The sequence below is a fragment of the Pan troglodytes genome, chromosome 17 (assembly GCF_028858775.2).
Source record: "Pan troglodytes isolate AG18354 chromosome 17, NHGRI_mPanTro3-v2.0_pri, whole genome shotgun sequence".
In the NCBI taxonomy this organism is placed as follows: Eukaryota; Metazoa; Chordata; class Mammalia; order Primates; family Hominidae; genus Pan; species Pan troglodytes.
Genome location: NC_072415.2, coordinates 31,349,717 through 31,363,798, shown reverse-complemented (window position 1 = coordinate 31,363,798; position 14,082 = coordinate 31,349,717). Strand labels below are relative to the sequence as shown.

General features: G+C 40.6%; 1 protein-coding gene across 7 annotated transcripts in view; it reads right to left on the bottom strand.

The window, feature by feature from the left end:
• Nucleotides 1-382: 382 nt before the first annotated feature.
• Nucleotides 383-14,082, bottom strand: part of GREB1L (GREB1 like retinoic acid receptor coactivator) — a 282,546-nt gene continuing 268,846 nt past the window's right edge. For 4 of the 7 annotated variants that reach the window (XM_054672160.2, XM_054672162.2, XM_054672163.2 and 1 more), the window contains 4 exons: nt 12,129-12,294; nt 10,500-10,727; nt 9,447-9,588; nt 7,483-8,159 (listed from right to left, as the gene is read on the bottom strand). In XM_054672160.2, the coding sequence (XP_054528135.1) occupies nt 7,566-8,159; nt 9,447-9,588; nt 10,500-10,727; nt 12,129-12,294 (1,130 nt within the window). In that variant the 3' untranslated portion in view covers nt 7,483-7,565. Of the gene's footprint in view, nt 3,523-5,380; nt 5,520-7,482; nt 8,160-9,446; nt 9,589-10,499; nt 10,728-12,128; nt 12,295-14,082 lie in introns of those variants that run through there. The other 3 variants (XM_024350984.3, XM_016933423.4, XM_016933422.4) reach the window with 2 other exon arrangements.

The window sequence follows — 14,082 nt, the reverse complement described above, 5'->3', positions numbered from 1 at the left end:
GTAGTATTCTCCTAGACTCAGAGGAAGCTTTAAGGGCCAGTTTCCAGTTTCTGTGTCTAAAGAGAAGCTTGATAAATGTTCGTTCTCTGGATGTTGTTTCAGGCCTAAGTAGTTTAGTGTGATGTTGCAACAGTTAGTTTCACAGTTAATAGTCTTTTCAAGGCAGCTGCTTTGGAATGTATAGTGGAACACCAGTAGTCTTTACTTTCCTCTGAAAGTCTGTCATTACACTTACAAATATTTATTGCCCTTCCTGAGGGTCCTTTGGCCTAGAAGATTGTTTTCATGGAATCTATGTCAAATTCTTTTAATTTACTACACTTTATTAATAGATTGAAAGCCATTTTTCTGGGACAACAAAGTTGTTATTCTCAAAAGTTGGTAAAATTTTTTAAGAAGATATAATTCATACTACAGTAACACCATCTTCATACTACATAGTTCTAGCAACTTTGAGACACTCTCAAAAAGTTTGAGAAGTTTTAACTGGAGATTAACAATAACACCTTGTATTAGTTTTAGCAACCCAAAGTTCTGTTTCCAAAAGGACATCAAAGTGAGTGTAGTTGCAATCTGTCAAATAAAAGATTGGTATCTACTATGTATGTTTTCAACACCTCTTTAATCTTGGTTGTCCAACCTATAATGTGACTGACTTCCAGCCTTTTTAGGACATTCCCAGAGTCAGGGAGCTTGTTTTCTTAACAAACATGCCAGAAAACTATAAAGAAAAAATAACTTTTTGGAGGGGGTGGGAGATGAGATAACTTTAATACATTAAGCAAATTAATTAAATCAGAGGACAAAAATGTAACAGTAGACACAAGACAATTTTGAATCATTAACAAAATGTGAGGTAGACTAGTGAAATTCACCAAATTTTGGTTAAGAACATTTTACAGTAATAAAGTAACACAGGTGCCCCATTTTCTAAAAATCACAAAAAGCAATTGCATAAATTACAGCCAAAAAAAATTGACTACAACAATTGTCTTCTAGTTTTTCGTTTACATTCAGTATTAACCTGTGTGAACTGTCATACATGCTGAGGTTCAGCAGGTCTACAGGTGAGTTACTGTGTGGGCCTAGCGAATCCATTCATCCCACATCAGTGTCCTAAGGGATTGCAAAGCTTAAAGCTGAACACACTAGGATATATATATATATACAAATCATGGTGTCCTGTGCTTGTGCAATTTTATCCTTAAAGAAGGACCTAACATACTCAAGAATTATACTGATGATAAGATGATTTTAAAAGATCCAAACATTAGTAAGATAGGCTTTGAAAAGAATAGGCAGATCAATTTCTCCATTATAGGGGTGATGGTCTTTTGGCTTTATTCTGGCATATCTCTTCCAGAGTTAAATAGTATTTAAGAGCTCATAATAATAATTTGAATTTTCAGAGTGCAGCCCTAACTAATGGAGTACCTGCATCTGATGTAACTACTTAAAAAAAAAGTTCTTTAAACTATGAAGTCATAAAGCCAGAAGAAACCCTGAGAGGCCATCCACCCCAGGTACAATTGTTTCAGAATTCTTTCAAGTATTTTATTTGCCCTATGTAAATGTTATTGGAATATTGCACAGACAGTGGGTTTCTTGGTATTATTTGCATTAGGCCCTTTCAACAAAACAGGAACAAGTGAAATACATTCATATTTAAACCGAACTGCTTCAAAACATACCTCTTTACCAAAAATTCTGCTGTACTAAAATTAAGGAGTATTTTTTAAAGCATATATAAGGCAGGTCCTCTTTGAAGGACAATTAAAAATGGGGTTAAAAGGAATTGTTCACTTCCAAATACAGTTAAAGCATTATAAGTAGCTATATTAAAACCAAGAGATCTGCAAACCATTTTTAGTCTAATACATTCCATTTTTTCACTAGCTTTGTAAACTCCTTGTTGTCATAAGATAATAAAGCTGGTCAATTAACACTATTTGTTCTAAGTAAATGCAGGCTTAGTAGGCCCCTCAGTAGTTTCAGGTCACAAACAAGATTGATTCAAGTAAAAATGGCCATTTTAAGTGGGGATAAAGTAGTAAATATGGGCTAATGAGAAAACTCTCAAGAGATTGTTCAATGATGAGAACTGGAGTAATTTAAGAGTAAACTTCTAAGACTTAGTTTTGTCTAGAACACTTTCTAAAAATAATGTTTTTGATTAAAATATTTGAGAAATCTGTAGAAACATATGCCTCCCATTGCCGATACTGGACAAACACCCCCTGCTGATTTTAATGAATCAAAAAGACTCTTAATGGAGTCTTCCTTACTCCTCACAAGAGTCACTGGTAAGATGATTAAGTAAAAAAACATTTCTCTTTCTATGGCTCAATTTCCCAATTCGGCAATTTCTGTGGCGTTGTCAGTGTAAGGTGGTAATATTTAGTGCATCTTTTAAAGGAAGCTTTGCTTGAGTCCCTGAAAGGAAACAAACTAGTTTCACTCTGCAACAGAACCTCAGCCTGACATTTAGGTTTGCTGGTGCCAACTGCTTAATTCCAACCAAACGGTGGGTGCAGGTTACCTGCTGAAAGCTTCTTAACTGACTTAAGTTCTTGCAAAAGATTAATCACTGTTCCATAGTCTCATAGATAAGATATTCTTAAAGACTGGAAACACATTTAAAGAGTGGGTAAAGCAAAGGATTAGGCTAGGAGAAGATGCATAAATGCACACAATGCCTGCTCTGCATTTACTGAGTTGTTTGTTCAGTTTAAATAGTAAACTTTTAACTCCTGTGGAAATTTTGCCAAAAGTTTCAATACATAGAAGATTATAAATCTTAAACTAACACTGCACAGAGAAAGACAAAGCTACTTCTTTTTTTAAATACAAATATCGTCTACATTCTGTCATTTCAAACCCCTGAGTAATACTGTACCAAAGTACAGATCTGAAGAGAAACTGAGGGTTCAGGCCTCAAACGTTAATCTTCAATTAATTCCACACCAATGGCATGAGTCTCATGTAACACATTCAGGCTAGTTAATCCTGACAGTCAGTTTCCCCCTAACATAGTAATAGAAAAAAATAATGCAAACTCCATATTCACTCTCCAAAGTATATCCTCCTCAGGATCCCATGGGCAGACCGTATCTTAAGTAATTGCATAACTGCCTAGGATAGAGTTTACCTGAATTTAAGGGTCCTGTAATTGGAACTGAAGGAAAGTGATGTCCCCAAAGACCTGGATCAGATTTGGGGAGTTCTTTGGAGAATTTAGACAAATATGTTGCACTTTGCTCCACAGTGATTGTACTTTAAAGGAAAAAAAAAAATCCCAAATTGTTTCTGTCCCATCCCACCTAGGCATCTTTTTGCTGTTTCTGGTCTCTTCAAAAGCTCATACATGACGTCCAGTAAGAAAGTAGAGAGGCTTGTCATCACTGCTGTTAGCAGTTTGAAACTCGTCCCGGAGGCGGAACTGCCACTCATCTTCTAGCTCTAAGCGGACAATTGTTTGGCGCAAGGAACTTCTGTCTTGGCAGATGACACACAGTGTAGCACCTTCAGGAAAAAAGACAGAAATATGTCCTAGGCTCAGGGATTGAATTTATAAAGAACTTTATCTCTGATTATATTTCCTAAGCTAACACATCTGAGAACCAACAGATGGATAAGCAATCTATCAGAATTGTTTTATTTTATTAAGTAGTTTTGCAAATTCAGTAATTTTTTTTTTGTTTTTTTTTTTTTTTTGAGACGGAGTCTTGCTCTGTCTCCAGGCTGGAGTGCAGTGGTGCGATCTCGGTTCACTGCAACCTCTGCCTCCTGGGTTCAAGCAATTCCCCTGCGTTAGGCTCCCAAGTAGCTGAGACTACAGGTGTCTGCCACCAGGCCCAGCTAATTTTTTTTTGTATTTTAGTAGAGATGGGGTTTCATCATGTTGGCCAGGATGGTCTCGATCTCCTGACCTCGTGATCCACCTGCCTCGGCCTTCCAAAGTGCTGGGATTACAGGTGTGAGCCACTGCGCCCAGCCCAAATTCAGTAATTTTTAAGAGTATAAAGTAAGTAATCTTCCAACCACATTCCCTCTTCCCTGTGATAACTAATGTTATGTTTCTCATGTGTTCCTCCTAGATTAGGGTTTCTGAACCTCAGCACTATTGGACTTGGATAATTCTTTGTTGTGGGGGCTATTCTGTGTCTTACTTGTTTTTTTTTTTTTTTTTTTTTGGAGACAGAGTCTTCCTCTGTTGCCCAGGCTGGAGTGCAGTAGCGCAATCTTGGCTCACTGCAACCTCCGCCTCCTGGGTTCAAGCAATTCTCCTGTCTCAGCCTCCCAAGTAGCTGGGACTACAGGTGCACGCCACCACTCCCAGCTAATTTTTTGTATTTTAGTAGAGACGGAGTTTCACAGTGTTGCCCAGGCTGGTCTCAAACTCCTGAGCTCAGCCAATCCACCCACCTTGGCCTCCCAAAGTGCTGGGATTACAGGCGTGAGCCATCACACCTAGCCTTGTTCTGTGTCTTGTAGGATGTTTGGAATCTAAACATCCTGCAGTCTTGGCTTCTGCCCACTATATGCCAGCAAGCAGCAGCCTCCAGTGCGACAATCAGAAGTGTCTCTGTCTCCTGGGAGGCAAAATCTACCACTCCCCCATCCCCAATAAGTCTCTAAATAAATAAATAAATAAATAAATAAGTGAATGAATGAATGCACAGTCCCCGTACAACCCCTCTCCCTGTTCTCATGCTGCACAGTGTTCTGAACCTCACTTTCTTCACTGATCTCAAAGGTCATTTTATAAGGATTATCTGTGATGTTTAATCTTAGTTTGTTCTTAGGCCAGTCTCTCTTTTTTTTTTTTTTTTTGAGATGGAGTTTCACTGTTGTTGCCCAGGCTGGAGTGCAATGGCACGATCTTGGCTCACTGCAACCTCTGCCTTCCGGGTTTAAGCGATTCTCCCGCCTCAGCCTCCCGAGTAGCTGGGATTACAGGCGCCACCACGCCCGGCTGATTTTGTATTTATTTATTTACTTTTTTTTTGAGACGGAGTCTTGCTCTGTTGCCCAGGCTGGAGTGCAGTGGCGTGATCTCAGCTCACTACAAGCTCCGCCTCCCGGGTTCACGCCATTCTCCTGCCTCAGCCTCCCCAGTAGCTGGGACTACAGGCGCACACCACCATGCCTGGCTAATTTTTGTTGTATTTTTTAGTAGAGACGGTTTCACCATGCTAGCCAGGATGGTCTCGATCTCCTGACCTCGTGATCCACCCGCCTCGGCCTCCCAAAGTGCTGGGATTACAGGCGTGAGCCACTGCGCCTGGCCTCAAGTGCTTTTTAAAAATATCTTTATCTTCTGTATTTTGCTCAGTGGGAACCAATAGCAATTACAAGCAAGATACTAAATTTGACTTACCTTTTAGAAATTTAAATTTCTTAAGAAGATCAGCACCTACAAAAGAGTCACAGAGGTACAAAAGGAGTCCACTGAAAAACACCCCTTCACAGTTGACATTGCTGGAGTGGGGTCTGGAGCTGATATAGCATATGGCCACCTGAAATCATCAAGCAAAAATAGCATGGGCATTTCAAGAGCAAGCAAAATATCTGCCAGTTCAGCAGAATGACTCAGTACCTTCCTTTTTCTCTATTTCAGGATAAGGTAAAGGAGATGAGTTTTTTCCAATGTTAACTTAAATGGCTTGGTTAGTTAAGCTTTGCAGCCTCTTTTATGTAGCGTGCCAAGTGTTAACCTGTTTAAAGCTTCTCTTATTTATTTTTCATAATAAAGGACTATTAGGAGACAAATTAGTAGTAAGAAACAAGCCCTTCCATTTAAGAGTCTTTATCAAATTTTAAAAACTACCTTCCACAAAAAAGCATACTTAGGAAAGATTAAATGTTTGGATTGCCTTATTGGTGAGAATAAAAAATATTTTTGATCAGCTTTCCATTTAGATATACTTAAATTTTCAATTGGATAGAAGCTTAAGACAGTGCATGGGCTGGGTGCGGTGGCTCACGCCTGTAATCCCAGCCCTTTGAGAGGCCGAGGTGGATGGATCATCTGAGGTCAGGAGTTGGAGAACAGTCTGGCCAACGTGGCAAAATTCCGTCTCTAGTAAAAAATACAAAAAAAATTAGCCAGGCGTGATGGTGTGCACCTGTAATCCCAGCTACTCAGGAGACGGAGGCAGGAGAATCGCTTGAACCCTGGAGGTGGAGGTTGCACTGAGCCGAGATTGCACCATTGCACTCCAGCCAGGGTGACAAGAGTGAAACTCCATCTCAAAAAAAAAAAAAGACAGTGCATGAATTTAAATTTTTGGTTCTATCTGGCTTCTGTGAACAGATGATAACTGCAAAAATTACAGAGAAGTAAGTAAGATAGTTGGGAGTTAAAACAGTGGAATGGCTAAATGCATGAGCCAGTCTGCTTGGGTTCAAATACTGGTTCCTCCATTTAGTAGCCATGGAACAATGAACAGTCTCCTTCATTTCACTATACCTCAGTTTCCTCATCTGTAGAGATAACAATAGTACTTGTTTCATAGGATGTTTTCTGAATTAAATAACTTAGTATTCAGTAAATGTTAGCTGTTGTTAAGTATTGAGACTGTGTTAATACGTAGAGCCCTGGACTCTAGGATAGGGGAATTGGAATATCTGGGTCAGACATGTAAATTACATACATCTTTTACAGTACTTACATAAATACTGTAAAAGATGTTATTAGATCTCGTGGGTGTGGGTTTGTTTTGTTTTTTTTGAGATGGGGTCTCTCTCACTTAGGCTGTAATGCAGTGGCACAAATCACATCACTGCAACCTTGAACTCCTGGGGTCACGTGATCTTCCCACCTCAGCCTTTTGAATAGCTGGGACTACAGGCGTGCGCCATCACACCTGGCTAATTATTTTTATTTTTTGTAGTGACAGGGTGTTACCATGTTGTCCAGGCTGGTCTCAAACTCCTGGCCTCAAGTGATCCTCCCACCTCAGCCTCCCAAAATGCTGGGTTATAGGCACGAGCTTCTATGCCTGGCCTTTACATCTGATGGTTTTTAAGGTTCCTTCTACTTCTAAAATTCTATAATTCATTACCCAATCTACAGTGTAGATTATTGAAACATAAAAATGGGAATGTAAAATGTTTACACTGTGAAATTTTAAAAATTAGTTTCCAAAACTGAATACAGTTGGACTTTAGCGTTAAAAGAGTACGTGTATGGATATGTGTGTTTTTTTCAATACATACAAAGAAAAAGCCCTGGAAGGAAATGTAGTACACCAAAATATTCTTCTGGCAGGTGACTTTACTTTCTTATGATTTTAAAACATTTTTTACAAGGAGGATATAGTACAGTAATCATTTCTAAAGGGACAGCTTAGTAGTAGGAGCCTGGAGGTGCAAGTGGCAGTTTAAAAAAAACTAAAATGTGAAAAATTTTAGAAAGAAGTCCAAGGGGTGGGAAGTGGAGAAATGCCACCTCTAAAGGCTTCAGGTGGTACACATTTATTTGTTCGGTAATCACTGAGCTCCTCTTACGTATGTCTAGAACAATGCCTAAGACATTGTATGTCTTTGAAGAACTCACACTTTTATGAAGAAAAACCCACATAATTACAGTATAATCTGATGAATGTTAAGAGAAGTGGGAACAAGCAACTGCTGCCCAAAGTCACCGAGGTAGGCTTCTTAGAGGAGCTGACAGCTGAGTTGTATATTCTCTGGCTCATTTGTGGAGATAAAATAGGCATGGGGAGGGCAAACTGCCATTGCATGTTGTGTGAACCTTTGCATAAGTGAGTATGCCAAAGGGTAGAAATACAAGTTTTGATCTGTATTACTATCTTTAATAAAAGTTCTGGCAAAGGACCAGACTGGCATCTTGATTGATATTTCATGTCACAGGCTCCTTTTTTGTAAACAGCTAAAATGAGAAAGAAATGGATGGATGTAGGTAAGCACAGTATCCCCCACACCCTTTTTACCTCTGGTCCGATGTTAAGGTAGCAGTCAATGGCCAGCACAGGACTCCTGAAGTTATGGATGGCTTTGGGGAAGAGTTTATATGAGGCGTGCTGAAGGAATTTCTCCAGGAGAAACTGTGCAGGGGCTGCCAGTAGCGTGTGTTCACTGTCGGGAGCACAGATGTATTGAAGGGGCAAGATGGGTGCTAAGCTCTCTGACACCTGAAATCAGAGGCGAGATGATCATGGGAAACTTGTCTGTCACTGGATTAAACAGGTGAGGAAACACTGAATTGTATCCTAACAGTCCCCAAATAATAGCAGTAGCACAGTGAGAGGTGCTAGGTTCAAATGTATGTTAGTAAAGGGTCCTGAAAATTTTTTTCTCTTGGGAATAGTAAAATAGGATTTAATGTAAGTTACACACAGCGAGGGCAGAAGAAAGCAGGCTTCTCTGAAAGTTACCACATTTAACAGGTACACTGTGAGATCCAATCGGAAGCCTTTTACAGTGTGTGTGGGTTAAATCCTATCTCATCCTAACTCTACCCCACAACCCCACCAAAAAAATGGCAAAGAGGTTTCTAAGCTCCACTGGTAGCCCCCATGCTGTGAATTACTACATTCAGTAGATTTCTTAGAAAAGGGTAGTAATACAGGTTTTGATCTTTATTACTATCTTTTAAGAAACTTCTAGCAAAGGATCAGACTGGCATCTTGATTTATATTTCTCTCATGTATTACATAAAGAATGTAAAAATGTGGTGGTGTGTGGTGGCTGAGGCAGGAGAGTCGCTTGAACCCGGGAGGCAGAGGTTGCAGCGAGCTGGGATCATGCCACTGCAGTCCAGCCTGGGCAACAGAGCGAGACTCTGTCTCAAAAAAAGAAGGTAAAAATGTAAAGTTTGCCATCTTGAAACTAAAGCTTTGAAGGATGTGTTAAGGCTTAAATCCAAAGAAACTTAGATTTAAGGCTGACATCTAAAGTAATTTTGTTGGATTGTCAAAACAAATGTTTTGGCTCTAGATGAGTCTCAGTAACAGAAATGAGATTGAAAATTTGACATTAAGAACTCCCTAATGGCCGGATGCGGTGGCTCATGCCTGTAATCCCAGCACTTTGGGAGGCCAAGGTGGGCAGATCACTTGAGGTCAGGAGTTCAAGACCAGCCTGGCCAACATGGTGAAACCCCATCTCTACTAAAAATATAAAAATTAGCCAAGCGTGGTGGCACGGACCTCTAATCCCAACTACTTGGGAGGCTGAGGTACAAGAATCGCTTGAACCCAGGAGGCAGAGCTTGCAGTGAGCCGTGATCACGCCACTGCTCTCCATCCAGCCTAGGGGACAGACTGTCTCAAAAAAAAAAAAAAAAAAAAAAAAACCTCCCTTGTGTTATTTCAATTTTCTAATAAAATAGAAAGTGCTTAATGCCAACATCTAATAACAAAGATAGTCATTATCATTGTGCTTATTTTCAGCACTTGAATCAAGCTTGCGGTACTCACCATGATCTTTGGTTTAATGATAAAGTCCCTTTGCCCTCCAACCTGAACATGTTTCTTCATGAGACTGAAGTTATTAAAGCGGCAGATGAGCAGGCCACTACTGTTTGTTCTCAGATTAAAGTCAACATCTTCACAGAAGTACCTAAATTGTAACCACAACAATAGTTTTCTTCTGCTGGCATATCTCAACCATGATAACTATACACAGAGAAATAAATGTGTGGCAAGATATTAGGAGCCTAAAATAATCAACTATGCTTTTGTGGAGCTGGCCCTCCTAACACTGACCTGGAAAAACTCTGATTTGGGCATTACAGCCTTTCAAGGAAGGGGAAAGTGAGATGATTTTTGTCCCAGCTATGTCACAGGTTTTAGGTATCCCTATGCAAAAACAGGACTATATTCCTATTTGATACACTCCGGCAAAACAGTAATGCAGAGGTGCTCCCAGTTTTAAATTTCTGGCTACAAGCAGGATGAAGTCTCTGTCAAATTTAAAACAGGAGTGAAAGCAGCAGCTATTCTATAACCGTAAGTTTGGCATAAGGACTTTATGGTTCCTGCCTTCTTGCTTGGCCCTCTCAGGTTTTGTAGGAACCTGGACATAATTTATTTGGGAGGCAAGGCCATGGCTACCCTGCTCATCCCCATCTGCTGCCTTTTCCCTACAGTAGGATTTCCCTGAATCCTTCTAACATTCAGGAAAAGTGATTTCCTTCTGAGTCTGGAGGGTGAAGGAGGCTTAATCTTAGATGTTTGTGGGTCCACACACTGACTTGAGTCAGTAGTTTTTGTGTCTTGAGTTCTTGTTGAATAATGAGATGGCTAAAGTGTTTTCTCTAAGCATTTCACATTGTAACCCCTGTTAAGGTCTAGGTCAGTTTGGTGATAAAGGGGCACACTTTGGGGCTTGTGATCCCCCTTTCTCTTTGCCCACATAAAGAGTCAGCTTCTCAACTGAAGACATACGAATAAAAGCCTTACAGAGGCTAGAGCTGGGCAGAAGCAATCAGTAGATGCCAGGATTACCTGCATCCATGAGGCCTGACTTACCTGTTGAAGTCATACTGCACATTCTGAGTCAAGTCTGTGTTGAGGAGAATGAAATCATGCACGTGACACCTAGAGAATGGGGCCTTTAGGCTCTGAGAAGTCAGCTTGCTGCTCCATTTCTGTATGCCCAAGATTGCATAGTGGACAATTTTTGGTGTGGCTTCAATGTGCTGCAAGACAGTCTTCAAGGACACATTCTTACTGGAAACTCCTACTTCCATGGGCTGGCTATGAAATATAGTTTATATAAGATGTTGATAAATATTACGGAAGAGAGGATCATTTGTGAAGTGTCTACACACTACTATATACCAGTAATACTCTCAAGGATAAAATTAACTGATTTACTTCGTATTAGCAAATGGAGAAGAATGTCAAGCCCAGTTTTCACACTGCCTGTCACTATTATAAAGAAACTGCCTTTTGGGGTGGGGCTTATCACTTTCGGGCAAAGAAGGAAATCCGGCCTGTGTCAAAGTGAACAATGAATAAAGAGTTGCCAAAGAAGAGGTAGCCGGAGGTTGGAAGCATAGAGGTATCCTTCCCAGTTCTGGTAATTGTGTATAATAGGGAATATTTGAAAATTTCACTGGCTTCAAATCCAAAATAGGAACAAGGACACAATCACAGTGTTTGAGCTGGGAGGGGCTTAAAGGTCGTGCTATTGAATTTTGGGGGTTTATTGTGTTGGACTTCTTAAAATGTTTGGCATTCTCTGGTCCTCACAGATGCCCCGACCAGCACCCCCTAGCAATGTGAGGGGGCACTACCCCAGGAAGAGAACCACTGATTTTGGCCCAGGCGTAATTTTACAGGTGATGGACTTGAGATATGGAGAGGTGAGATGACTTTCCTTTTTCATACAGACAGTTAAGAAGCATGACTGTGTGTGGTGGCTCACACTTGTAATCCCAACACTTTGGGAGGCCAAGGCAGGAGGACTGCTTGAGCCCAGGAGTTCAACACCAGACTGGGCAACGTCTCTACAAAAAATTATAAACAAAAAACAGAGTTGGGGCTAAAACCAGATCTCCTGATTTGAGATGTCAGCAGTCTTTCTCCATAAATCACAGTGTCTCAACAGACTTTATTTTTGTTTTTTTGAGACAGAGTCTCGCTCTGTCACCCAGGTTGGAGTGCAGTGGCACAATCTCAGCTCACTGCAACATCTGCCTCTTGGGTTCAAGTGATTCTCTTGCCTCAGCCTCTCAAGTAGCTGGGACTACAGGCATGCGCCACCACGTTCAACTAATTTTTGTATTTTTAGCAGACGGGATTTCACCATGTTGGCCAGGCTGGTCTAGAACTCCTGGCCTTAAATGATCAGCCCGCCTTGGCCTCTCAAAGTGCTGGAATTACAGGCATGAGCCACTGTGCCTGGCCGCAGTAGACTTTAATAGCTAACCAATGCTGTGATCCCAGAATGGTCCAGGAATTTAATGGGCTACTGAATGTCTAAATAAAAGATTCCTAAGTCACCACAAAATGTTCTAGTGAGGGTGGTCTCATGGTTGACTGTTTTGCTCTGGAAAGCTGTCTCTCTTTCTTACTTCCGTATGTAACTGTAGTCAAGAAATGTATTGTCCTGTCTATAGCATTGTGTCATATGCCCCCAGCTTGGAAGTCTACCTGGATGGCTCCTGAACACTGTGAATGTTCCATAGGACACATGAGTCATCCATCATGACGATGAAAGGCCAGACACACTGGCGTTTAATGCCTAGCTCCTCCAGGCGGTTTCTCTCCAATTCTAGGTTGTGATATGATAGCTCCTTGATGAGGAACCTGGCAGCACCTGGAAGGCAACATAACCACATCTGCATATCCACACATCCTTCACTCAGGCTTGGCTGAAGCCCCACAGGCAGCTATATTCTCTCCACAGAATGCCTATTCACATGGGAACCATGCAGGTGGGAGCCAACCAAATGTTCAGAGCAGTGGCTCTCAAACCAGTGTTACTGGGAATCACTTTTAAATGCAGATTCTTAGAGTCCATTACTAGAGCTGCATTTGAGTAGGTATGGTGAAGGGCCAGAAACCAGAGATATCTTTGAGGATGCAAATGGTATGAACCACACTTTGAAAGTATTGCAAGAATCCAGTTTCCCTCATAGGACAAAGGAATCCACATCTAGGAAATGCTGTTACTGTTTACTTCCTTGAAGCATGACAAGAGGCTCTCTCAGACTTGGAAGCAGCCACTCACATGTCCTGTACTAGGGAGTTAACTGGGCTGCAGTGAGTGGGTATGCCAATTCCACTGATATGTCCCCTGCTTTAGATACTTCAAGGAAACTGACAGCAGCTTCTTTGAAGAAGACAACTCTGGAAACTGGCACCCTTTCCCTAGATCTGCCTTTTGCAAGAGGCAATATGGTATAGAGATTAAGAGAAGAGACAGGAGCCAAACTGTCTGATTTTGAATCCTAATTCCACCACTTTCTAGCCATGTGACCCTGAACAAATTAAATCCATTGTGCCTTGGCTTCCCCACCTCTAAGAAGACAATAATAATGCCGATCTCATAGGGTTGCTGTATGATGCTCAGGATAGCGCCTAGTACCCTCTAAGTACTCGGTGAATGTTAGTGATTATCAAGATGATAGTCAGGAATCAGCCAAATTTTATGAATGGGCCATCGTAAAATGAAACAAAACGTAGGTGATAAATGAAAGAAAAGCTATTAAATCTGTGGAAGAACCAGAAGCAGTGTGAACAGATCAAGGGTAAAACTGGGATTTAGGAAAATCTACCTTCCAAGAACGTGTGTGTAATAGTTTGCATTCTCAACATAATAAAGGCCATATATGAAAAGCCCACAGCTAACATCATCATAGTCAATGGTGAAAGACTGAAAGCTTTTCCAAAACTGAGATCAGGAACAAGACAAGGATGCCACTTTTACCATTTCTATTTAACATAATACTGGAAGTCATGGCCAGAGAAATTAAGGAAAAAATAAATAAATAAAAGGCAACCAAAGAGGAAGGAAGTAAAATTATCTCTGTTCTCAGGCAACATATACATAGAAAACTAAAAATTCCACCAGAAATCCCCTTTAGAATGAATATGTGAATCCAGCAAAGATGCAGATGCAAAATCAACACCAAAATCAGTTGCATTTCTATACCTCAACTGTGAACAATCTAAAGGAAATCAAGAGTTCCATTTACAATAGCATCAAAAAGAAAGACTTAGGAATCAACTAAGGAGGCAAAAGACTTGTACAGTGAAAAGTACAAAGCATTGATGAAGGAAATTAAGGAAGACACCAATAAATGGAAAGACATCCTGTGTTTATGGATTGGAAGACTTGATATTAGATATCAGTGCTACCCAAAGTGATCCATAGCCTTAATGCAGTCCCTATCAAAATCCCAAAGACTTTGCAGAAATACAAAAATCTATCCTGCGATTCATCCAGTATCTCAGGGGACCCCAAATAGCCAAAACAATCTTGAAAGAGAGGCAAAGTTAGAGATCTCACACTTCCTGATTTCAGAACTTACTACAAAGCTATAGTAATGAAAACAGTGTGGTAGTTTTGATCTGGGCCTATAGAAAGCCCAGAAATAAACCC